Source organism: Neolamprologus multifasciatus, chromosome 20, assembly GCF_963576455.1.
Source record: "Neolamprologus multifasciatus chromosome 20, fNeoMul1.2, whole genome shotgun sequence".
NCBI classification, from domain to species: Eukaryota; Metazoa; Chordata; class Actinopteri; order Cichliformes; family Cichlidae; genus Neolamprologus; species Neolamprologus multifasciatus.
Window position 1 is genome coordinate 2752803 of NC_140458.1, and position 27292 is coordinate 2780094.

The 27292-nt window shown below is 39.4% G+C and overlaps 2 protein-coding genes and 1 long non-coding RNA gene across 4 annotated transcripts in view; 2 read left to right on the plus strand and 1 right to left on the minus strand.

Moving 5' to 3' along the window:
* Positions 1 to 27292, plus strand: part of LOC146494087 (uncharacterized) — a 98453-nt gene that overhangs the window by 23884 nt on the left and 47277 nt on the right. The gene's annotated exons all lie outside the window — the stretch shown is intronic.
* Positions 9391 to 15677, plus strand: LOC146494090 (uncharacterized). 2 transcript variants are annotated; one of them, XM_085146929.1, is made up of 4 exons: positions 9408 to 10098; positions 10203 to 10574; positions 10946 to 10979; positions 13325 to 15653. In XM_085146929.1, the coding sequence occupies exons 1-4, from the start codon at positions 9685 to 9687 to the stop codon at positions 13363 to 13365; spliced, it is 861 nt and encodes a 286-aa protein (XP_085003055.1). In that variant the 5' UTR covers positions 9408 to 9684; the 3' UTR covers positions 13366 to 15653. The 2 variants fall into 2 exon arrangements, with proteins under 2 accessions (XP_085003054.1, XP_085003055.1); XM_085146928.1 differs by having other exon boundaries at positions 9391 to 10098; positions 10946 to 15677.
* On the minus strand, positions 15873 to 23650 carry LOC146494091 (uncharacterized). Its single transcript, XM_085146930.1, has 4 exons — positions 21186 to 23650; positions 19802 to 20089; positions 19645 to 19677; positions 15873 to 19378 (listed from the first exon to the last, which is right to left on the minus strand). The coding sequence occupies exons 1-4, from the start codon at positions 21651 to 21653 to the stop codon at positions 19331 to 19333; spliced, it is 837 nt and encodes a 278-aa protein (XP_085003056.1). The 5' UTR covers positions 21654 to 23650; the 3' UTR covers positions 15873 to 19330.

Here is a 27292-nt window from a genome sequence, read left to right on the forward strand (position 1 = left end):
TTAATGCCATCATCTTCAAATGGATCAAAGGTCTGCTGAAGTGTAACCATCATGGTGTCACTGATGGAAATGTTAATTGATGGAACAACAACGTCTCCAGCTCTGGCAGTGGTCTGCATTCATCAATACTAAAATCATTTTCACAAATACCAATCATAGTTGGGTTCTGTATTCCTGCATTGTTGCCACAGCTGAAGAGGGGTTTGCCCTCCTTGTGTTGAGTCCATGGTTATTCCACTGGTTCTGATATTCTGTGGCAGCTCTTTGAATACGGGGCAAATAAATATAATGAAACAAAATAAATGGACCTCATTAAGTGAATCTAATACACTATGGTCTTCCATAAAATTGAAAAGATTAACAAATTATATGAGACCACTCGATTTAATTCTGCCCATAATCGCTCAATTCTTTGATTATGCACTAATCAACACTATGCCTGTTCAGTCCTTGCCTGTAAAGCATGAAACGGGCAACACCAGTGTTTTCTAGCCCGTGATCACATCTCACTCCAAAGTTTTGAACACCAACCATGAACAGTGACAAAACACTTGATGCCCTGTTGTTGTCTAAACACGCGAGGTAGATGATGGTTCTACTGAAACCATCCACACAGCCATGTAACACCATCCTCCATCTCACAAGTTTGTGGTTTCCATCTATATGCCTATAGAAAAATGAAACAAGTATAAGTTATGTATGGGGAAACTATGACATGGTCAAAGTTATGCACACGTTTGAGTAAATAAAACAATGAGTTATTTTGCTTTAGATAATCCATTTCGCTATAGACTTAGAATCAGGACTGTTTTTCTGTTAGAATTTTCTCACAAAGGAACACCGTACAGTCGTCGACGTATTGCATTGCGTCCTCTGAGGGAACGTCCAAAGGGTCAATTTCTTGTTGACTTTGTCTTACACTCCACCTTTGAATGCGTATCCCTCGTGACCTCAAGCTGCCATGCACATATCGTTCACCTGCATTTGTCGTATACTGAAGAATTTCACTAACAACCCTGTTCAGGTTTTCATTGGATTATGTTGCATAAGTCAGTGGCTCAATGCCAAGCTCCTCTCTGTGCCTGTACAGAGTACGGGAGCTAACCCCTAAGCACCTTGCAATGCTTTGCCAGTTCATTCCAAGAGATACTAAATGAGATATTTGCTCTCTTGAAATGCTGTATCGCGGTCGACCTTGAGAGCAAGTCATGAGAGGTGGAGGTAGCAAGACTAGTCTGTTCTCAGATGTAGTTCCTTGTCTGGTTTCATAAGCAGTCAGTAAAAATTCTAGCCATCCATTTAAGGAATGTAATGTATTCACTGCTTCTCTATTTCTTGCATCATCAAAAAATCTTGAGATGGACAAAATTCCAGATAAGGTTTGAATGTGATCACCAAGTTCTCTATGGAGCCTCTAACAAAAGAATCTGTAGCTTCTCTTTGAATTTGTTTCACAGGTTCAAATGTCATTTTCATTACTACTTCCTGCACAAATGAACTGCAATACTGGCAAAGAAAGCAAGATGACTTTGAACAGCTTTATTGCTTGGTTCTTCTGGTTCAGGTCTGGGCATGTCAAGTAAGTTTTCCAGGTTTTAAAGGATGAACTTCCTGTGTTGGGAAATGCAGACATGTGAATGTCAGAATGTATGTATACAAGGGTAAAGGATAAACACTGGGATTGTATGTATATATGAGTATAGGAGTACAAATATATATGTGTTGAAAGGTAAAGGGTATGTATATATATACATGACTAGAAAGGGCTGCACCTGCAAGGAGAATACATATGTCAGCATAAAAATATGTAGCATTAAGGAAAATAGAAAACATGTGTGTGAAAGGAAGATTAATGGATGTATGTGAGAGTGAGTATACATGGATACGAAATAAGAATAAAGGTGTGCGAGATGACAATATATATATGTGAGAGTGAATGAATGGATTTTGGCTTGTACGGCCCCTCATACGTTAGCACAGTTAGCTCATTAACACATTAGCGCTGTGCAGCCCCACGCACGGGCGATCCGCACTAACTCGCTAACGTAGATTTGCCATGTTAATGCGCTTATGGCGTTAACATCATTTTAACAAGATTAACGCTGACAGCACTAATACCTATGTATAGATATAAATACATATACACACACACACACACACACACACACACACACACACACACTTGTTGTTGGACAAAATGGGGGACATTTCTGTTTATTCTGTCTTCATTGATAATAAAGGACTGCACATTAAGAACTCCAGTACTTGTATCCGGTGCTAGTTAATAAACTTTTGTTAAACCCTTTCCTCAGCCTCCGCTTTGGGTTTTCTGCACGTGGGTTTGATTTTGGTACTCGGCCTCCGGCCGTTTTGTTACAGGGCTTCCACATATTCAAATGTAACTCTAAATTTGTACTATGGTGAGCTTATTGTAAAACATAAAAAAGTAACAAAGAGGAACATCAGATACCAACACGAACAGGAAACTTGCAGTCTCTGTAGAAACTGAATGTGATTGGATAATGCTTGGTCAAAACGATGCACTGACACATCCCCTGGCCAGGACCCTCACGCCCCATGTGTCAAGCCTGAAGTCAAGTGCCATTGTAAAAATTATTCTTGTGCTAGTTAATAAACCTTTGTTAAACCCTTTCCTCAGCCTCCGCTTTGGGTTTTCTGCACGTGGGTTTGATTTTTGGTACTCGGCCTCCAGCCGTTTTGTTACAGGGCTTCCACATATTCATATGATGAGTTAGCTCTTCTATGTTGTGCCATCTGCTTTGCCAGAGGTTGTTTGCAGCCATTCCCCAACTCTCTGTGAATGGTACTCGTGGCCATTAATCAATGGTCTTTGATCAGTGGTTGTTGATCAATGGTCATGACAATTTGCATATTAATGATCAAAGAACTGACCTCACTGCCCATTGTTCCTTCACTGGGCTGGTTTCAGTCACTGTGCAAATGTACTGTTTATAAGATTGGGGAAACCTGCTGAGCCAGTCAGCTGAGACTTAATAAGTCACCTGGATGACTGATGAAATGTTTCTCCCACTGAAAACGCAACATCCAGATGAACAGAATCAACTTTTTGGGATTTACTTACCTGGATGATTGAGCGTGCATCAAGACTAACTTGTACTTACTCAAGTACACCATTACTTTTTGAACTTGAATAAATAAATAAATACATTTTCCAATCAAGACTTGGTCATGTGATTGGCTCATTCAGCACAAGGCAGTAGAACTATATATGTTTAATAATGTTATGAAAACGGTAGGAAAAACAAATGCTTTGGAGAACCAACCGGTATCTATATAAATAGATACAGGTTGGAATGGTTATAGCTCAGGAGGTACAGCAGGTCATCTGCGAATCAGAAGGTTGGTAGTTTGATCTCTGGTTCCCGCAGTCTGCATGCTAAATGTCCTTGGGGAAGATACTAACCCCAAGTTGCTCTCTGATGCATCCATCAGAGTGTGAATGTTTGAATGTTGGTTTGGAAGCACGTAAAAGCATAGAAAAAAAGGATTGTGTAAATGTGGTATGTTGTATAAAGCGCTTTGAGTGCTCCCCGAGAGTAAGAATCAGTCCATTTACCATAAATTTAAACCAAACATCCCCAACTACTTGTTTCTCTTTTGGATCTTTTACTTTTAATGACAAACCTAGATGTTCAAACAGTCTTTATGCTTTGGGATGCATTTCATTTGTTATTTGAGGCATCAGCATGTTGAAGCAAGACAGGGAACACACCCACACACATACAAACCTATTGCTCCCACAGTTTTAGACCATCATCATGCTACTTTGAAAAACCAGCAACATGTTCAAGCACGACAGGGCGGCATTTTTTTTTTCAAGATGTGTGGCCTTGAGTCTTCAGCACTCTTGTGGAGCTGTGGATGGCCACGCATCTGGGGTCTTTACCTGCCTCACTGGGGGCATTATAGCAGTCTATCACCCTCGTTTTCAAGTAACATTCGCTGTCTTACACACACAGAAAACGCAGTGTTTGTTTGTGTACCTTTCTTTGTCTTATCTTTCAGGTGCTGTGTATGGTTTGAGTGTGTTTCGTTAGAGATGCAGCACTTGGAGATACAGCATGTCTCTCTGTTTCACCCTCAACTCACCTCCCACTTCTTTTCTCTATTTCTTTCTGTCTCTTTTCTTTTCATATTCCACACAGATAATATTATGAAAACAAGATTAAAAGATGAGCCTACAAAGAGTGGATAGTGCCATAGTGCTCCTCTTGTGAAAGAAAATGTGTTTGCATGACAAAGCATTCAGTCTATGATTCGGTTTGTTAGAACAGTTTTTTTTAAAAAGGCCATGGAAGTGTAACAGTTAAATAGAGTTCAAGTTAAATCCCGCTAAATGGGACATTGGCACCACCTACTGTTGCAAAAGTCACCCTGCAATATTTACAAAGGGTAAGAAATTCTGGGTAATCCTCAGAGCAATGGAGTTTTCAGGCCCCTCTTCTGTGGAACCAGCTTCCAGTTTGGATTCAGGAGACAGACACTATCTCTACTTTTAAGATTAGGCTTCAAACTTTCCTTTTTGCTAAAGCATATAGTTAGGGCTGGACCAGGTGACCCTGAATCCTCCCTTAGTTATGCTGCAATAGACGTAGGCTGCCGGGGGATTCCCATGATGCATTGAGTTTTTCCTTTCCAGTCACCTTTCTCACTCACTATGTATTAACAGACCTCTCTGCATTGAATCATATCTGTTATTAACCTCTGTCTCTCTTCCACAGCATGTCTTTATCCTGTCTTCCTTCTCCCACTCCAACCAATCACAGCAGATGGCCCCGCCCCTCCCTGAGCCTGGTTCTGCTGGAGGTTTCTTCCTGTTTAAAGGGAGTTTTTCCTTCCCACTGTCACCAAAGTGCTGCTCATAGGGGCTCATATGATTGTTGGGCTTTTCTCTGTACCTACTGTACAATATAAAGCGCCTTGAGGCGACTGTTGTCTTCATTTGGCGCTATATAAATAAAATTGAATTGAACTCACCTCCTTTATCGAGTCTAGGGGACCATCCAGGAGTCTTTATAGTGCAATAGCAACAACAGGGTTCTTAATGCCATATGTAAGACATAATAATGCGTAGAGAATTAATAGAGTTGGACAGAATTGAGAAAGCAACATTAACAGTGGACATGCTGCTTTGTAAAACAGTTACCCCACCCCAAAGTGGCCTGGTATCCCATACTCTTACCCTACACAGGACACCCCAAGGGAAACAGTCAAACGAGCTCTCAAAGTCCACCTTCTTCACAGAGGGTTACTGTAGGTGGTATGTGTGTGTCTACTATTTGTTTCACCATCCTCTAAAATGGATTCTCAGTATTGAGACACATGCCATCTTCGATGTGTTGCAATACATCTGTTTTCTGTTCCCACGGGAACTTCTTGCTCACATCCCCACAGTTGGCCAGCGTCAACCATGACATGTTCCTCTTTACTTGTTTCTATTAAATTTTACGGTTATTTCAGCACAACTTGTTTGAACCCATTTCAACTTAACCATAAGTTATGTTTTTTTTCTTCAAAATTTTTGTAAAAAAAATTCTTGTTCCCACATTACAGAGTTTGTGCTCCAGTATTAGAAATGCTTACAGCATGGGATTCCTGGAAACACTCCGATACATGTAGAGAATTAAAGTGGTAGATTTACTCTTTAACTTAAATATCTAACATGACTGTTTTGTGTGAATGGGTTAAACTTTGTCCACCTGCACGGCCTGGATGTAGAACTGAATATCTGGACCAAATCCATTTGATCATGACCAAGGGGAGCAGCAGGTGATTATCCAGAGAGATGAGCCTGAGCCAGCATGAAACTGAAAATAATATATGCAAAACACATCAGCTAATATATTTCATTTAGATAAGTGCTCAGTGCCGCATTCAACATGTTTGCAGGAGTTTTGTGATTGGGCAGTTTAACGAGATCATTTTTGCTGCTTTTGCAATTTTACTGTTACTGTCAATCAAGAAAGAAGAAGCAGCTGCAGGTTTAATGTAGGTGTAACATAATAAAAGGTTTGCAATATAGTTTGGAGACGCTACTCATGAGACTAGCTGTTGTAAAGGCTCACCTTTCAGCACATTCACTTCACCTGATGCACCTTGTTTCTTTTCCTCACCTTTGATTGGGTGTGGTGCTTGGCCTTAATTGCACTCACCTGTCACTCCTTATATAAGGACTGCACTCACCTACCCCTCACTCTTTCTTCACTCCCACATGGAGCGGCAGAGATAGCAGTCCATGTGTGTCTTTCCTTTACCCGTTATCCAATAAAAAGACAAAACCTGCAAATGATTGATGACTGCTTATTCTCTTTCTAATCGGATGAGCCCATGATGATGACTACTTAAACACTGAACCTTCCTTCCTCCAAAACACTAGCACTCTTAACCAGTTACTTCACCCTCTTTAATCAGGCTTTCTTTAGTCCATATCTCCTACTCTGGACTACAGTATCCCAGAAGCATTGCAAATGGATTTGATTTAAATAAAAAATAAAAAAATATATATGAAGTTGATTTTGACTCCGTGAGGCAGGGAGTAAGGAGGATCCAAATGCAGATGCTTGGAGCCGTTTATTTGGCTGCATATCCAGGTACAAGAATGGATCAGGCAATACAAAGGAAACAAAATTGTCTTGAGCGTCTGAAGCGCAGGTTCAAAACACCCAGATCATGTGAACATGACTAAACGAGGTTTTGGAGCGCGTCACCCCATTTTCAACAGGTGGCGTACAGATATGATGCTATTCTCTGTTTTTTGTTTTTGTTTTTTTCAACTTTCACCAGAAAACTTTATTTGGTGTATCAGGTGATGTCATCCTCACTATGATCCATTACTCACATACTGTGCTGCCATAAGGAATATATTTATAAACATATTAGGAAAACAAATCCATTAATTACAGGTGATCTCTTAACATTTTTAGTGGGAAATCAGTTTTTGTCTTTTCCTTTTTTAAAAAATTCTCCTTTATGCTTCTGGTTTGAATATCTCAGAAACACTTTAACCAAAACACCAGACTCACAGGAAAGCTTCATGCCAGTGTTACAGGATGCAGCTTTCATTGCAGAATAAACAACAGGAAAGGTTGTTCATGGTTCAGAACATTATCAAGCTAGAACAACTATGCCAGGTTCTAGCTTGATAGTACGAAGAACAGACTTGGTGACACGAAAAGTTCAAAAATCAGCTAAACACAACCAAAGTTGAGGGCTGTGCACAAAAAAGTCGACTGACCCCACGAACGGCGGTAAACCTGCGTGTTTACTACAGCAGTCATTTCCTAATGTTTTTCTTTTTAAATTGACTTATTGTGAGCAACACGAATGTTAACATTATTTTTCTTCAAAATAAGTATTGATCACAATCGCTGGCTGGCTGGTGCAATAAGTAGCTTTGATTGGAATTGTGCAGGCCTTGTTCAGAAGCCTAATTAGCCTTTATAATGTCTGAATTGGTTCAATTCAATTCAATTTTATTTGTACAGCACCAAATCACAGCAACAGTGCTGTATAGGTGCTTTATATTGTAAGGTGGACCCTACAACAGGGGTGGTCAATTCCAGGCCTCGAGGGCCGGTGTCCTGCAGGTTTCAGAGATTACCCTGGGTCAACACACCTGAATGAAATGATCAGTTCGTTACCAGGCTTCTGGAGAACTTCAGGACATGTTGAGGAAGTCATTCAGCCATTTGAATGAGCTGTGCTGGATTAAGGACACATCTAAAACCTGCAGGACACCGGCCCTCGAGGCCTGGAGTTGCCCACCCCTGCCTGCACTACATAAAGTCCATACAGGTTATTGAGTGAGCCCAGGTACCAACTGGGGATAATGAGCAGCATCTGAGTCCTCAAGAGAGCAAAGGGAGAGAGAGAGAGTGGGAGAGAGAGCAGCACCACATGCATGTATAAATACTCAGCTCCACAGAATGTGGATATTACCTCTAAGATTAGAAATGTTGTTGTTGTAGAAAGATCCAAATTCATCACAATTATTTACTGAAAGAAATTCAGTTGGTATGGTTTTGGAGGGATTCACTTTATCAATGAATGAAAATAAAAAGCAGAATTAGACCACTTATTGTTGATTAGTTGGGAGATGATTGGCTGGCTGATTTGATTTCATTGTTGTAGCAGTAAAGTGCTTTTTTGTAGTTTTTAAAATGCAATTTATTGACATGATCATGATGCCAGGTCTCTCTTGGAAATGAGATTTTAACCTCAAGGGGAATTTTTACCTGGAAAGATAAAGGACTAAAATTCTTTCATTGCTTCTGTAGATTCTTTTTGGCATCTTTACCTTTTAATTGTTTCTCCAGGGAGCTCTTGGTGGGCAGCATACATTACAGTTTGACAGGATAAATGTGGTCAATAATCTGGGAAAATTGTATTAGAGAAGTTCTCCATCATTTCCTCACATTATGACCACAATGATAATGTACACTTTGCTATCACTGACATGATACTTGTTGATTTGACAGATGAACAAAATACTTCTGAAAATATGCAGTAATGATCAGAGACAGTCACATCTTGAACATGTGCAACTGTGACATTGAAAACTCTGGGGGGAAAAAATCAAATCGAGGATGTCCCCTTTGGAATGTGTGTTGTTTAAAATCAAAACATTCTAATAAATGGATAAACCGTTTGGAGCCAATCAACTCTGTGCATCCCGGGTGGTAAACACTGGGGCTTTATAGTGCTGACAGCTGAGAGTTAGTAAGTTACACATGAGGAGATAGTACGAAGAAGAAAGATGGTGATTAGAAAGAGATGTTTGTAAGAACTCAGCCACTTTCTGGCTCCAAATGGTCCCTGATATAAATGGTAAATGGCCTGCATTTGTATAGATACTTACTTCAGTAAGTATCTAGTTCGAAACCACGTTTCTGTCTTTATTTTAGGGTCTTTATCTTTTAATATAAAGGGCTTGAAGGCAACTGTTGACCTGGAAGATTTTTAGGACAATAACCTCAGTCTTTCCTAATTCGAAGCAGGAAATTAGAGATCATCCGGTGATAGTTGGTATGAAAGACAGGAAACATTTGTCTTCCTGTGGTGTTGGAGTTACATCCCACGCTGACAAACCAAAGAGCACTTATAGATCGACTTGCTGCTGTTGTAAATGTCCAAGCATTTCAAATGAATGAAGTCTTTCTAGCACATGTACTTAAAGTCAGTGCAAACATTAAGTTAAAATATATCTGTCAACTCCAGCTCTGCCTCCTGCCCTAAATCATGCAGCATAACATGTCTCTGCCATCTGTTAACTCTGTCATATTTCTGTCTTCTGGGATTTTTCGTTATTAATAAAAAGTTCGTTGTGACACGTGATTTCTTCACAGTATAAAGTTTATGTGGATTAAATCACCTTAGATGCTGAACGAAAAGCGTGAAATTCGTTGACACGACAGTTTAAACGGTTTTGAACTGAATGCTGTATAAACGCCTTCTCATGACGTCACGTTGCGTTAGCGTCCCGCTGTCATGTGAGGGTGGGAGAAGAGGGCTCTTATAGGACTGAGATATTAAACTGAATTTCAAAGAGTCTGTGATACTTGGTGTGAAAAATAGGAAATATTTCCGCGGCTGTAATTTTACAGGACAGAAGCTGCAGCCTCAGCAGGCACCGAACTGTTCAAGATGTTTAAAAAACTCCTGCAATTTGTTCGCACTGAAAAAATCGGCACCCCCGGGACAGTGATCGGGATGGTCGGCATGGCTTTCTTTCTGCGGAGTATGATGTGCGCTTGCAGCACTTTTGAATGCAATGAAATCATCGTCGTGCCTGTTTTTTTGATATTTTTCCTGATGCTCCTGATAGACCAGACATTTCGGAGCACCGCGAAACATCCATCCACGTTTTTATGCATTGTACTCAAGCGCGTTATCAGAGCGTTTCTGATCAGTCTGCTGTGGATTGTAGCTGTGTTGATTTTCACAGACTGGTATGGTTGCTGCACCACTGATGAAAACACGAGTAAGCTGTTCTGTGAACTTGGGATCCACACCACTGAAGAAGAAGCTCAAAAAACTGAAGTGCAAATCAAATCAAAGGTGAGGATGTCTTGTTGTATATATGTGCTCTTATTCTACTTTTAATTTACAGCAAACACACATTAATGCTGTCATGTTTTGCATGTTTGTTGCTTCTTCTTCAGCTTGCTGGTTACTCTCTGCTCCTCAGCATGACTGTGGTCGCTTTCTTCATGACTTGGAGTGGGTGGAGGAAATGGTTTATAAAAAAATACAGTTGGTGCAACAAGAAAACTTTTTACTACAAACTGATTTTGGAAGAAGAGAAAAAAGTTCTGGAGGAGCTTTTGAGGAAAGAAGCAAATGAGACTCTGACTAAAGAAATCACGAGCAACATCAAAAGGAAAGACTGGGACGGCTGTTTTAACGTCGCTCAACAAATGATCAATAAAGCAAAACATCAAAAACCAGAAGCAACCAACCAGCAGATCAACTGGATCAGTGAGGGGAGCTCCAGCAGAGGGGGGCAGCATCATCAAGCAGCAGCACATCAGCAGGTAAAGTGATGTGTTATTTACAGATGTTACAGCTGCCAGACTCAGTAAGTCTAAATTAATGAAACTATTTCTTTGTTGCATTCTGACCTGCACAGTCATCCAGGTCGCCATGAATCCAACTCTACTCATTATTAATAGCATTAACATGTGTTGTTGTTGTTTAGTTAACTATGAAACCAAAAAGACACAGATTGCTATCCTGATGTAACTCTCTGGTTAATCTGGGCTTGAGACCATCATTAGAGCACTCTACAACTACTAACACTGTGCAGAAATACGATGACGAGTGAATAATTAGTGCACAGAGATTCGGTTTTTTACTTTTTCTATCAGAGTTAACTTTCTTACTAATCGATAAAAATCTTTTGCAGGCACAAAACTATGAATTTGAAGCAGTGGCACGAGGTAAACGCACCAACACTCACCGTACAGCTCTCTTAACATCACCTAACTTCACTTTTACAGCGATAATACTAAACACTGTCACTGATGTGAGGATGGTGGTCTGCATAGTTACCACTGTGCATTTTCTTGTTGTCACTGAGACTGTCTCACATTGAGGGCTTGCTTCAGCCCAGCTCCATGCAAAGCCTCTTGTGCATAAAGACACGACAGACTCTAAATGTCTACATTTTGTCAGGAGCTGTGACTCAGTTTAGACATTTACTTTAAAAACTAAATCGATAACAACAATAATAATCTCTTTCACAGGGTTGAAATATTGTATATCTCATAGCTCATAATGAGATTTTTAATATTGCGCTGCTGAGGTTGGAGTTAATTTTGGCCACAATGTGTTACTGTATCAAATTTTCCCTCGTTGTTTGTCTCCTGCCCTCCTGCTGCACCATTTATATTTTCATTTATAAAGTTGCTATCAAAGCTCAGAGTGTAGCAAATCTGTATTTAGCACCTCTCAGTCCTCTTATTTCCCCTTTTGTTTTACTTATGATGACTGATGTTATGATCAGTCTGTTGGAATCAGAATAAAATTTATGGTCTCCATCTTTTTTAACTCTGTGACTCTGTGGACAGTAATGCAGCCGACAGACTGTGAGGCAGTTTCTCTGCACTGAAAACATCTACTGTTTATCACTGCAACGGTCTCTGTGTTACCCTTCCTTACTCTTCATATTCACAGGGTTCAGGGTAGTTTGGACCCAGGCAAAGAATTCCTTCGTAACGAGAGTCTACAACAAATTGTTATCTACAGATATAATAATCTGACGTTAAATTAATGATTCATCCTAAATGAATCTTTCTGAGAGCAGAGAGAATTCTGGGTCCTTTGCAACACTTGATTTTGGAGACACGACAGCATAACAACCATACTAATATAAATATATAAAAGGTTAAATAGCAAGAACATTTTGGATTTTTTTAACTGTGTAAATATTTTCCAGTTGTTGACACGGTCCTCACTTCTATATCATCATCATCATCATCATAATAAGAGTTAACATTTTTAAAAAGAGCACAATTTTTTTTACTACAAACTAGGCTGTGGATTGAAAACAGTGGTAGGAAACCTCATCTGTGCAGGAGTTGCTCATTCCCCTCATGGCAGCTCAGGTGCTCTTACATCCACTTGCACTGCAGGATGGATCCAAATATGATAAAAGTCTCAGATTTAGACAAAATGTCTCATCCTTCTCAAATTATACTGAAATATCTCAAATTGAGTGACTGACATGTAGACAGTTCTATAAAAGCTCAGACACGTCTCATCACGTGTGCGCCTTAACTCATTAAACTTTAGATCAATGAAAAACTTTTGGTATTTTTCTTCAGCTACACCTGAAACTGTTACTACAGTTGAAGTCTGACCGTTAACAGTAACTCAGTAAAACATCTCTATAGCAGAGATGGTGTAAGACAGCTGTCATATATCAGTGAGGCAGAAATGAGATCAAATTGTAAAGATTTAAACTGGGGACAAAACCTTTTAACCTCCTAAGACCTGAACTCTTATATGGCCTTTTTAAATCCTCTTTGCTATTTGGGACCTGATGAATGTAAAACAAAGAATTTCCAGATATTTCTTTTTTACCTAATTTTTGTCTCTGATAAAAATTATATCAACATATGAGGACATTTGTTTTAAATTTGGATAGCACAGTGTCAGTATAACATGCTCGCCCTTGTGGAGTAAAATTTTGTATTTTGGTCTAGACATCCCAAAATCTGGCATCCAGCTAGGAGGTTAATCCAGTACTGAATAATTATTTAAAAAATCAATCAAATCAATAGTTTTTTATTTAATAAAAAAATCACCTGAGGTTGGATATGAATATCTCATGACCATGATGATGACCGTGATTAAAAAGACTCTTTTATTCCCTCTAAATGACACAGTGTCACATGCTCACATTCCTCAGTCTATTCAAATGGAGGCTCTGTTTTTTTACATGTTGCCATGGTGAATCATGATATCAGAGCTGCTCTGATGAATCGTTTCCTTTTCTAGTCGTCCATGTACTTAACTCAGCATGCTTCCTGTAACAGGGACAAGAAGTACACAGTTCAAAGTACAACTTTAGAAGATCACAAAACACCCACTGTCCTGTAGACGGCTCAGTAAATGACTCCTCAGGCTCACGTTAAACAGTCAAACCATTTCCATATCTTTGTTTTATGTTCATTTCTTGGATTTTTTCATTTTGGTTTTCACTCCAGTTTAAATATAATACGTTTGCTCTGTACAGACACAATTCTTTGTTTTCTGACAAAAATATTTTTCCGCCCTGTAGAAAACAAAGACACTGTGCCGTTATTTGACGAATCTGCCTGAAAGAACTTCAAGTGATGCAGCTCCAGAAACATCGCAAGTGACCACAGACAGGTTATACATCTTGTCAGGCGATGTGAGGTCTCGAGAGAGAGAGGTCGGATAAAAGTTCTTAATATCCAGCCTTATGTGATTATAAATGGATTGGGATGAATCTGCAAAAGGTTTTGGAAAGGGAAGCAGGAGACTGTTGTTGCAGAGAGGACTGATGAGACTGAAGCTGTTCAGTTACAAACAGAGTTCAGTTTAAAACAAGAAAAAAGAAGAAAAAAAGTTCAAATGTTCTGTTCTAAATCTGTTGTGTTCTACTAATTAATTCGAGAATTGGAAAAGACACATTTTTTTTGTTTTTGTTTTTAAATCCTATGCCAACTCTTTTTAGCTTTGTAAATATTGGCTATATTGTATGGATAACTAAATTAGGCTATCCTAGGATAAATGTTATTTTGTTGGTTCTAATGATCTGTCATGATCCTGGGTTTTATGATCCAGCGTTTTAAGTTTGAGTTTATTTTGTTCATTAGGTTGTCTAAGTTCATTTGTTTATTAGATTCCCCTTGTGTATCCAACCCCTGTTAAGTCTCCCTTGTCCTTCATGTGCTTCATGTCTGTGTTTCTTATGTTGTCATGTCTGTGTTTCATTATGTTTCCCATTTTATTTTGAAAGAGGTCCTGTGTTCCTGCATTTTGTTTTACTCTTCCCCTGTGGCGTTTTTATGTTCATGTTGTGTTGTCTTGAGTTTAGTCAGTGCGTTTCCTGTTTTACTTTCACAGTCTGTCCTATGTTAATGTTAATGTTTGTTTAATGTTAATGTTTTGCTTCCCTTGTCTCGTCCGGCCTAATTACTCCCAGCTGTGCTCTCCTCCTGTGTCTCATTCCCTCGTTATCCCTCAGTGTATTTAAGCCCCATGTTTCTCTTTGTCAGTGTTGCGTCCTCCCTCATAGCTGTGTGATTTTCCCCTGTGGCTCCTTATGCTTTAGGTTTCCCAGTTTAGTTTTGTATTGTTTTTCGTGTCCCACTCCACGCCAGTAATAAAGCTGTGTTTTTTGAGCTTACTTTTTGTCTCTGTGAGTTTGCATTTGGGTCCTACTCTTGCCTGCACACAGCCGTATTGTGACAAGATCTGGATGAATATTTTACTTTATTCTTTATTGTAATTTTTTTTATCCTGTTTTTCAGTTTTATTTTTCAAGACTTGGTGAATTGACGTTTTATTTTTACAACTTGGCAATAATGAGAAGTGTTTTTCAGTTTCCCCCCTGAGGGATTGCCCCCTTGACATGGTCAGAGCACCCCCCCCCCACCACCACCCCAGCCCTTTCCTGTCTCTGTTGCCACCATTTGCCTCCTTTACATTTCTGTCTGCCCCCTCCTGTCTAGAACCGGCCCAGGTTGCAAAATGTTCCATTCATCCTCTTTCTTCCGCTTATCCGGGGCCGGGCCGCGGGGGCAGCAGCCCAAGCAGAGAAGCCCAGACCTCCCTCTCCCCAGCCACCCCCTCCAGCTTATCCAGGGGAACACCTTGGTGCTCCTAGGCCAGCAGAGAGATATAATCTCTCCAGCGTGTCCTGGGTCTGCCTCCTCCCAGTGGGACATGCCCGGAAAACCTCGCCCAGGAGGCGCCCGAGGGGCATCCTTGTCATTATTGCAAAATCTTCATCCAGCTATTTGTTTTTAGGAGCCCTTTTTTGTCAAGTGGTGAGTTACCACCATCGCAGCTTTTCAGATGTATCTACAAATTCAAATTGATCTTATATTTTTCATTAAATAATAAAATATTTCAGTTTAAATGTCTGATTCTGTGTTTTGCTTTGAGTAAAATATGAGTTTGTGAGAGCTGCAACCCTGTTTTTATTTACATTTTCCACAGCTTCAACATTCAGCACCGAGTTTGGGCCTATTTATTGTTTTTCTTCAGAGTGGCAGAGAAGATTTCATTATATATCTCTTGATGTTAGAAAATGACTTCTTAGAACACCAGTAAAACTTAAGTTCTACCTTATGTTCTAAGTAGAACTTCTAACTAACGCTCCCTGTCCCCTTTAACAGGTCAATCTGGCGGCTGATAGGCCACCCCGGGGAACGCCCCCACCTTACAGGTGCCTACAATTGTCCGCTTTGTCCACAGTGGATTAGAAGAATATTGTGCAACAACACTAAAATACATAATATAAATATGAGGATAAAACCATGCAATATAAATATCAATAAACAAACATGCAATATAAATTTCACAATAAAATCATGCAAATAAAATCAACACTATGTACCAATACACAGACTGATAAAACATAAAAACACAAATTTCCACTGCGTGACACACAGTTTGTGCATAACGTAAAAATCTGTTTTTATTTTTTTCAGCTTGACTACAAGTTTGTTGGTTATTGATATCATCTGCTCAATGAAATAATTAATTTAAATATAGAATTTTAGAAGAAAATAACAATTGTTAGTCTGAATGGCCAATAATCTCCACATTTAGTTCTTACTTTTGTCAAAACTAACTGTGTGTGTAAATGTGAAGTAAAGGGAAGGCATCAGGAAAGTTATTTACATAACACATTTAAAAACCGTGTACAACCATTGGAGATGTGAGCAGGACAGACGGAACAACTGACGGAAAAAGTGTGGACTTTATACCAGTTTTTAAATTGTGTTGATTGGCCACGTAAAACCAGAGTTATGATAAAATATCTGCAATGTTTGTTTTCTTCCTGAATACTGTCGTTGTTTATATTTACTGCGGGAAGAAACGGTAGAAACGGCGTTTTATAAGGAAAACGCTTGAAAACACTCTAGACCTGTGAGCAAAGACGAAATCAAAACACCCCCACTCTTTCCCATTGGTCGAAAAATGTACCATGTCGACCAATCAAAACATGGAATTTAGTTGTTAAGAAACGGGGGGAAGTTTTAGGAGTGACGGCGGCGTTTTGAGATGTGAGAGATTTGCAATGTTTAGCACAAATCTTGTGTAGTTAGTTTGTAGTGTAGTCAATAGTTTTGTTGTGTGTGTCAGAACAATAAGGCGACAGTGATACATCTCCTGTTGTCAGGCCTGCAGGTATCAGGCTGTTGTTCTCCTTCATCTCATATTGGACAGAAATGATTTTTTGGAGTGACACAAATAATCTGTGTGGCATCAAATTTGATGCAGAACAGCTGATTGTTCTGTAAATAGTTTGAAATGTTTGTTTAAAAAACCGCCTTGGCTGCATTTTTAGGTAAACAGCTGCAAAAAACTTTGTTGTTTGCAAAACTCAGTTACTTTTTTGAACAAGTAACTATATAATTAATTGCTCAACATTGGTCATTATTTACTGTATTTTGCAGACAGAGTTACAGACTCTCTCCCAGACCACAGACTCATAATACAAGTCAGAGCTTTATTTAAAAAAAAAAAGAAGAAGACAGTTGTGTTTTCAAAATTGGAGTTCAAGTTATTTTTACTTCCAATAGTGTTAACATACTACACAGGACATGAACAGGATTTTTTTTTAATTTTCATTGTAAGTGGGCTAAAGCAGTTAATTAAAAGTAGTCTAACATAAATGTAAATGCTGTAATTTGATTATTTTAATAAACCATGTGACTTTGATAGATTCGACGCTGGCGTGACCACAGTGCACACGTCTGATGTCGCTCACAGTGGTCCAAGGGACGCTCAGGGAGTTTGTGTGTTCGCTCAGACACGTGAAACATTAGAGGGAACATTGCTGCTGACCAAAGAGTCATATTTATAAAATCATGAGATAACATAAAAACAGAACAAAGTAAAATGACAGTATGTGAAAGGACTGTGATGCAGCAGCGACCTCGAGTGGCTGCTGTCTGAATTACAGGTTCTCCAAGTTCCTCCTTCACTTACAGCAGCTTTTAAAGTGTAATGACAAGCTTTCACTTTTTAGGTTTAAATGCCATGAATAAGAATTTTCCTAAACATTTTATTTTTGTCACAATATTTGGTCCATTTGATATCACAAAATGCTAAATGCAAAAAAGGGAAGCAAAACATCAACATAGCCTAAAACAATTCCACAAAAAAGAAAACGGATGCAGATGGAAAAATCTCACTGTGTTCAAGCAAAATAAAATTATGAAAAATGTGCACAACAAAGCAAAATAAATACATATAAATAAAAGTGATGGCGATGGCTTTGCATGTGCACATCAAGGAAAATAAACTGAAGGCAAACATCCTGGTAATTGTGCTGAAGGTCCCTAAAAAGTTCTGTAAGAATATTGTTCAGGTGATGCTTCATCCTGAGTAGTAGCTGCAGCTTGTGTTCACTAAAGTTATAATCATGGGGAAACAAGCATGCTGTTTTTCAAGTAAAATTCAGCCTCAGAACATTTATATTTCTACTTCTGGTTCTATTGTAGACTATGAAATGAGCGGCAGGTTCTGCAGTCCATAAGAAAATGGGAACTTGACTACAATTGAGCACAAAAAACATTCACATAGCAGGTATTGACATAAAAATCAGGCAAGCAGTAGGACACATATGTACCTGTAATGAATGAGCAAAATTTGAACTGTTTCCTTTTTCAATTTATTTTCACAGCGTTATTTACAATACTTATACTTCACAAGATGACCGGCGGCAGAAGTCACCGTTTTGAATGAGAGGGTGGAATGCTAAGTTAGCTAGGCTAACAAAGTGAATCCACAGACTGTGGTTGTTGCACAAACAGCACAGATACCTGCTAAATATTAGATAGTCTTGTTGTTGGTAGCAAGAACCCAAACCAAAATACAAAAGTGTGTCTCACGGACCAGAGCTACACCACAGCTGAGATCTGAGGGGTTTTATAGAGCACTGCATACAGGGCCCAGTGTCACTGACTGGAAAACAAACCACACCAGCCGTTAAATGCCTGCAAATACCATCTGCTACACCAGAGCTTCCCTTAAATAACTGACATAATAGCTGAAAACCATTGATATCTTTTGGTGTCAAAAACATCTGACTTCATGTGGTCTGAAATCATCTCTTAAAAACCTCTGGATCCACAGCAGGATACAGATAACACAATTAGCAGAAACGGTTACAGTTCAGCATTACCTGTAACTTGAAGTATGAAAACATTTGAGATGCAGAATGTCACTGCTGATCTCATATTAAACCACAAACAGCACAAAAAGCTAAATGTTCAGTGGAAAAAAGAAAAGACAAATAACAAAATGCAAAGCTCATGTTTTTTTTAATTCATTTTTACTGAAAAACATATTACAATTCAAATTGTGCATTTCATTTGAAAGTATTTATTAAAATATCAGCTTAGCACGTTAAAATCAAAATCTCTGTTTTTTTCTTTCTAGACCCAAAAGCTTCATTTTTATGATTTCTGTCAAACCTGAAACTTCACAGCTTCTTTGAGCATGTTGTTTGTACACAGGTGGCATTAAACGTTACAGGAACAGTGAAAACTATATTATTAATGTCTTTAATAGGCTACTTGTATAATTTGAGCTTAAAGAGATGGTCACACATAAAGCAACTAGTAACAAAATAGCCAACGTCAGTGAGAAGCGAGCAGGTCAAAAGTTAAACTAAACTAAACAGAGTGATAAAGTGGCCACCAGGGAGAGTGAAGACTACAGTTGATCCAAATATAAAGGGAAAGTGTTCCCAAGCCAACCAAAGGCTACAAGATGCCTAGAGACAAGCTGTCAGCTACAAAGTGATGCACAATTTCTGTAGAACATGCTCACAATTGTGAAATTCAAACAATATCATAGATTAAAAATAGCACCATTAAAAATCTACTCTCATGTGACATAAAAAAACTTTGAAATATATGAAACATACATGTATCACCATAACATGGTATTTATAAGCATAACATAACAATTTTACTATAGTTTCCTTTCACTTGTGACGTAAATACATATTTTTTCTCATAAACTGAAAATGAAACTTCTGAATTCTGATAAGATGGTCACAGTGACGATACTTTCCTCACATTTTTGTTGTGCGTTTTTCTGACTTCTCCATTAGGGGGCCCTCCTGTTTAAATTTAAAACACACACACACACACACACAACTTTGATTACTTAAGTTTGAATAGGAAACAAAGAAAAACAAAGCAAAGTCAGTACTGAACAGACAAAGTGATGATAAAAATTTCTGTTCCTAATTTAATCTGTAATTAGGATTAGGAAAAAAACACTAGGTTGAAATAATACAGAATGTAAAACTGCTTTTGTAGGTCCAAAACAAAATAGATACAATTAAACGTGGAAGGTGAACAACAGATAGAATGATACATTTACCTCTGGCCCCTTAATTTCAAGAGAAATTTCGTCCTACAGAGACAGAAAAAACAGAGGATCGTGTATTTTACTTGTTCTTCAGTCCCATCTGGACTGAAGTGGTTTACATATTTTTTTAAAAAGTCACTGGACTCTTCATCGAGCAACATGATATTACCTTGTGTGTTGGTGGAGTTTCATTTTCAATCAGCTTTTCAGCAACATCAAAACATTCCCCCCATCTTTCACTGTCAAGTTTCTTCTGCATTTCTTCGGTCAGCTTATCTTTTGCTGCTTTTCTTATCATCTCTGTGAGTACATTTTCTTCCTCCTCCAAAATCATTTGGTCGTATAGAAGTTTTCTGTCACAGCAATTCTTGTTCTTTTCACAGCTTTTTTTCCATCCAAGTGGTAACACAAAGGTAACCACCACAAAGCCAACCAAGAGTGCACCCAAGCCAATAAGCTGAAGGAGAAGCAACAAAGATCATATTTTAATATATTTTATCACAAAACTGTAAAAGAGGGCATGTATTTAGTTAAACAGGTGATATCTGGAAAGAATCCAGTCTGTGTTATTTTTTCTTTTCAACTCATCAGTTTCTTCGTCATTTGACAGTACAATTACAAAAACCAGCACACCTGGTGTGCATCTGCTAATTAACCCCTTCCTATAAAGTAGTTGTGAAGTCAGAGTAGAGAGAACAAAATTAAGTGGAACAGACTAGAGTGCAAAAGCCTCATCAGCTAATGATGACTAAAGACTTCTGGAACGACATCCTTTGGATTAATGCGACCCAAGGGTTAGGTGGTGAACACCTGAAATCGACTACCAAGCATGGTGGTGGAGTTGTGAGGGGTTGAGGCTGTTTAGCAGCCACTTGTCTTGTCACCTTGCTTTGATGGAACCGTGATTTCCTCTGTATGCTAAAGTATCCCAATGTGAGCCTGGCTGGCTGGCAGCTAAAGCTTCGCCCCAACTGAGTCATACAACAGAAAAGAGATTCCAAGGACAGCAGCAAATTTCCAACAGATTGGTTGAAAAAGAAAAAACCAACATGCTGCTCTGGCCCAGTCAAACTCCAGACCTCAACCTGACTGAACTGCCTGAAGAGAGCTGTTCATCAACAAATATCTGTGAACCTCAGTGAACTGAAGCAATGTTGTAAAGAAAGGTGGACCAGATTTTTGGACCACAATGATATGAAAATCATATAGAAAACAGCTCATTAAGTGTAGTGTATAGAGTCACGTGAAAACATATCAAAATTTGGTTGTTTTGTTCCAAACATTGGATGGTTTCAGCAGCTCTCTGATGCAAAGTCTCCCTGTATTGGTCACTGGACTCTTCAAGGTCAGATGTAACCATCCATTTATACTTGTATACAAGTATAATTAGTGAAAGAGATCTAAAATTTAAGTGAAATAAACTTATTACAAACTCCCTATATCTGCAGATATTCAGGTTTATCTTAGATAAAGGAGTTAAAAAAACACAATAAGTCGAGAGAGCAACACAGACTGGTACTGTATGATGTGTGAAGAACGACAACTTTACTCACCAAGGATTTGTTTTTCAGCTTAGCAATCAGGACTCGTTCCTCAGCTGTGATGTTTTCTTTGTCTTTGCAGCCTAACTGTGGATGTTCTTCATATGTATTGCAACAGCAAACAAACCAGTCTCCATCGATGAACACGGACAATACCCAAAGCAGACCAATGCAAACTGCCTTCATAATTTGTAAACACAAAACCAAGAAAAGTTTGCACCTGCATTTGCAACAACAACAACAACATGTGCATGTAGGACATGTGTATTTCCAGACTCTCTTGAATGGCTCGTCTGTCCAGAGTTGTAAAGCACATAAAATTAAAAAAGGTAGAACCAAGTAGAAAGAGCAGGTTGTTATATCAGCATCGCAAGTGCAGTTTAAATCCTCGTCAAGCACATAATTGTGAACAAAAATCACAATCATTGCGACATGCATGCTGTATTGTTTGATGGCAAATTTTGGGAAGAAGGTCTTCATCTTGGGTGCTGAAGTTGGCTTCTGCTGAGAGCTGCAAACTTAAACTGAATATTCTGAGAGGAAACTGTGCTCTTCCTGTACACAGAAGAATATCTGCAGCCTCTTTTATCTCCCTGGGCTTTGATCTTGAAAAGTTCTTGCAGTATTTTTTTTCATTTCTCTGAATATTGAAAACATGGTTTTCTGACCACCCAGTCCTTCAAATCTCAGTAGAAAGAATCCTCACTCGGAAAGATTTTGGTTAAATCAAACAAAAAATGTTTCTAACCAAGCTATGGGGACAATATTGTAATCATTTGCAACAATATGCAAGCAAAGACATATGATGTGGGATTGACAGATGACTTTTTAAAAACCTTTTTTAACTTGTAAATGGCCTGTATTTGTATAGCGCTTTACTAGTCCCTAAGGACCCCAAAGCGCTTTACACATCCAGTCACCCACCCATTCACACACGCTACATCGTAGCCACAGCCACCCTGGAGCGCACTGATAGTGTCTGGCAAGGCTGCCGGACACTGGCAGCCTTGCCTCTGACCACCACCTCTGACCACCACCAGTAGGCAACGGGTGAAGTGTCTCGCCCAAGGACACAACGACCGAGACTGTCCAAGCCGGGGCTCGAACCAGCAACCTTCCGATTACAAGGCGAACTCCCAGCTCTTGAGCCACGATCGCCCAGAAGGGGTGGGGAAAAGAGGATGACGATCAGTCATCAGCACATGGAATAATTAAATTAATTCACATTTATTTGTGAATTTATTTGTTTGAGTGAATCTTAAAACTTCAGAAGAGGAAATGAAGATGGCACAAAGACGAAGACACAGGAAGTGTGAAACTGTATTCAGGAGGAACTATTCGGGCTGAGAACAAATTTGAACATAAACCACAAGCGTTCATGGTTACAGGTGCACAGCTTTGTGAATGTTTAGTTTTTTCTTGCCTGTTGTTTTCTGCTTCTTTTTTTTACCTAGTTGCAGGAGGAGAATGTTGGCTTTAACATCTTTAAAATATATCTGTGAACAAAGTTATTTTTATATGATGCTGTTTGCACTTTGACTTTGGTTGAGCTCAAAAAATGTGCAGTATGTAACTTATCATGCAGAGGGTGCAAAACATCAAGTAAAAGTGCTGGTGTGACTATACAGGACTGATATGATATAATGAGAAGTCAATATGATTCAGCTGATTCTGCTGTGCATTCTCAGCTAAAGCTCCTCCACCAAGTTTCGTTTGTCTCATCTCCTACAGATACAATGTAGGAACTAAAACTTCCTTCAGCTGATTCTGGGTGACAGGAAGGAGAACCAGAGAGAAAAGACAAAGGTGTGTTTTCCTGCTTTCCTCTCACGCTCTCTTTCTGTCTTGCTGTCAAATACAAAATTCTAAAAAGTAAAATTATTGTCACAATAGTAAACAGATACTAATAACACGGTCACATTAGCAGATATTACAACCACATCTGCACCACAGATGCCACAACGTTTCTGTTTTTGATTTAGTTTATATGTACTGTCATATCTCTTTGTAACAATGAAATTCAGAGCTGCTTGTTTTGTTATAGTTTGTGTTTACAGCTCTTTTTAGCTCTCTCTTTGTATTGCAAAGTCTCTATATAAATAAAGTTGAATTGAAGTGAAACAACATTGTTTTGATATTGTGTACCTCATTGCCATATTTACTATAGGCAGCTGGTACACCTGTGAAGTCTGACACTAAAATTTAAGCCTTAACAGCCTCCAGATAGATGAACAATAACAAACACGGATGTTAAAAAGACCATCAGTGAATTCCAAACCTTGTTCTTGTGTGTCAGCACAATAAATTTCAGGTTAACCTCTTAAGCCCCAAGCCTACCTGATCTCCTGCCTTTTGCCCCCGTATCAGGTAACGTTGGGGCTTAAGAGGTTCACAGACCTTCGCCTTTTTTTTCTAGTAATATCCTGAAAAATAGTGAGGTGACTTGGGATAGATTACATCACTTTAACTGTATCTAAGCTTTAATTTTCTGTTAAGCTACAACATGACTGAGGATGGTCTCATCCCATCAGTGTCACTGAGGTGGGTCTGTCAGTTTTCAGTGGACCACAATCGAAAAATGTTTCCTAATTTTTTCCTAGTATTTCCTACTATTCAGTGCATAAACCTAAACAGTTACTGAAAGCGAAAGTCAGAAGCAAGTTGACAATAAAACAAATTTGTAAGTAGGAAAAGGGGGGACAAAAAATACAAAGCACAGTTAGCTGAAATCGGTAACTAAACTTCTCAAATGGCTCTTATGGGTCTCTAAAACAGAACTGCAGACAGCAAAGGCCACGTTGTGTATACTGGGAGGATGCAGGCAGTATTTTATATAACAGATTTCACCCAGTACCAAGACATGCTGAATATTTACACTAAAATTCACACATAAATTGTTCCCTCTATTCTTTCAGAATACATGAAAATAACAAAGTATTTAGCTGTGAAGATGGTGCAGATTCAGAGACAGGAGGGAGGCGTTTTATGTTCACATACTCTACATCGTATTGTGCAAGGAGGAAATGGCATTAAAACCACACGGGTTTGCTTAATACCTTTTCATCTTGAAGGTGCCAGCTTCTCCAGCTCTGCAGTAAATGCTGTTTGCATTTCCCCTCACTCGGCTGTATGCAGCGCAGTACGGTGGTTAGCACTGTTGCCTCACAACACATAATATCTTTACACATCTGGGTTAAGTTACCCCAAAATGTGTAATCTGTGTAAGTAGTGGCACAAAAGTGGTTATCAACTCAATGATCAACCCAAGGCTTCCCAATCTAGCTAAGAGAGCTTTCACATGAAAAAAGAAAGAAAATCAAACTATGTAAATATGATATTAAGATTGAAAACAGCAGCTATTGCAGCCAAAGCTTCTGAATAGAAACTATCCTAGTTATGGGCTGATGACCTACTGATAAAAGTCCTTTTTTTAAGAATTGCTATATCATCTAGTATGAATCCATCAGACTTTTTTTAAAATTCAGTTTAGTTTGAGTTAGTTTCATTGTAGTTTCATTACTACACCAGGGTGCCAGTTTCTCTGTTACTGTTCCCTTCTTGACAAAAAGCAGCAGCTAACCTTTGTGGCACCGGACAGTCAGAGCAGCTCTCAGTAACACGTGGCCAAGTTTACAGCTCAGGCCTTTTTTTTCAGTCAAATGCTATTCATGCCTCTCTTTGCTACAGCAGTTCATCCTCCCAAGCCACTGGTTCCAAATCCTTCCCCTCATAATTCCTCAAGATGCTCTCTTTGTTTCTCATGTGCTCTCACCAGCATCATCTATCACGGTTGTCAAACTCCAGTCCTCGAGGGCTGGTGTCCTGAAACTTTTCCATGCATCCCTGAACACACCTGAATAAAATTAGTAGATCATTAGCAAGACTCTGTAGAACTTGAATGCACGCTGAGGTGGAAATTCAATTGGATTCACGTTACAGCAGTTCAGTTCAAATGAAGTAAACAGTCAGTCAACCCCCTCTCCATCTCCTGCTTTTATGATAAACTCAAGCTGAGCTGACAGGCCCATTACCTCAAGCCTCAAAACTCCCAGCATGCTTCACCACCAGAGCTTATGTTCAGTCCAGCCCCGTCGCTACCTTATTCAGGTTCCCCCCTCTCATCATCTAGAATTTCTTCTGATCTTTTCTTCTGCCGCTCCTTCCCCATATTTGCAACAAAGCAGCCTCAATTCATGCCCAAGCCATCTGCAATTATCTACTCACAATGCTGTCAGAGCTAAAAGTAAGATGTGGTCTCAGCTGGTGAATTTAAACCTAAAGGGGAAACCTCCCTGAGTTGTGAATGATAACTACCTGCACTTTGAGCTTTTACCCTCAGGGAGGCACTATAGACAAAAAGAAGCTACACAGCAGTATCCTGTGAACTCTGCAACCCCAGAAAAAGAATATCCTGACAGATTTTCAGAGATAAAAGCTGCAATGATCTGAATTTATAAGCAGATAAACTTTCATTGCTACATAGTTTATCCTGCATCCTTTGTATTTATGTGGTCCGAATCACATTACTGAGTAATTACTGTAACTGTTCAGTATTCTAAATATTTGAATGATTCTGCACATCATTGAGCAAAAGTACATAGGACCAGTGTTGGTCAAGTTACTTGAAAAAGTAATCAGTAACTAATTACTGATTACTTCCCCCCAAAAGTAATCCCGTTACTTTACTGATTACTTATTTTCAAAAGTAATTAGTTACTTAGTTACTTTTTAAAAACACGATTTACAACCTGAATAGGTGATAAAGCGATAGATCTTTCAGCCCAATTCTACTTTTTCTACGTAATCAAATGGAAAAGTCTCTTTTTAAAACTTGTTTTATTAGTTTTAATCTTTTAACTTTATGCATCAAGCAAAGATTTAATTCTATGCAACATTCTATGACTGGAAGAAATTTGTTTAATATTTAAACCTATTTTCTGCACATTCCAGCACATAATAAATAAATATATATATATATATATATATATATGTATATGCATATGTATATATATGTATATGTATATGTGTGTATATATGTATGTAAAAAAAAAAAAAAAACACCCAGCTCACCCCTGCGGGCGGTTTTTATCCTTCAAGCTCGGGTCCTCTACCAGAGGTCTGGGAGCTTGAGGGTCCTGCGCAGTATCTTAGCTGTTCCCAGGACTGCGCTCTTCTGGACAGAGATCTCCGATGTTATTCCCGGGATCTGCTGGAGCCACTCGCCTAGCTTGGGAGTCACCGCACCTAGTGCTCCGATTACCACGGGGACCACCGTTACCTTCACCCTCCACATCCTCTCGAGCTCTTCTCTGAGCCCTTGGTATTTCTCCAGCTTCTCGTGTTCCTTCTTCCAGATATTGCTGTCATTCGGAACCGCTACATCGATCACTACGGCCGTCTTCTTCTGTTTGTCTACCACCACTATGTCCGGTTGGTTAGCCACCACCATTTTGTCCGTCTGTATCTGGAAGTCCCACAGGATCTTAGCTCTGTCATTCTCCACCACCCTTGGGGGCATTTCCCATTTTGACCTCGGCACTTCCAGGTTATACTCGGCACAGATGTTCCTGTACACTATGCCGGCCACTTGGTTATGGCGTTCCATGTATGCCCTGCCTGCTAGCATCTTGCACCCTGCTGTTATGTGCTGGATTGTCTCTGGAGCATCTTTACACAGCCTGCACCTGGGGTCTTGCCTGGTGTGATAGACCCCAGCCTCTATGGATCTTGTACTCAGAGCTTGTTCTTGTGCTGCCATGATTAGTGCTTCCGTGCTGTCTTTCAGTCCAGCTTTGTCCAGCCACTGGTAGGATTTCTGGATATCAGCCACCTCCTCTATCTGCCGGTGGTACATACCGTGCAGAGGCCTGTCCTTCCATGATGGTTCCTCACCTTCCTCCTCATTCTTGGGTTTCTGCTGCCTGAGGTATTCACTGAGCACGCTGTCAGTTGGGGCCATCTTCGTGATGTATTCTTGGATGTTCGTTGTCTCATCCTGGACTGTGGTGCTGACACTCACCAGTACCCGGCCCCCTTCCTTCCGCTTAGCGTACAGCCTCAGGGTGCTGGACTTGGGGTGAAACCCTCCATGCATGGTAAGGAGCTTTCTTGTCTTTATG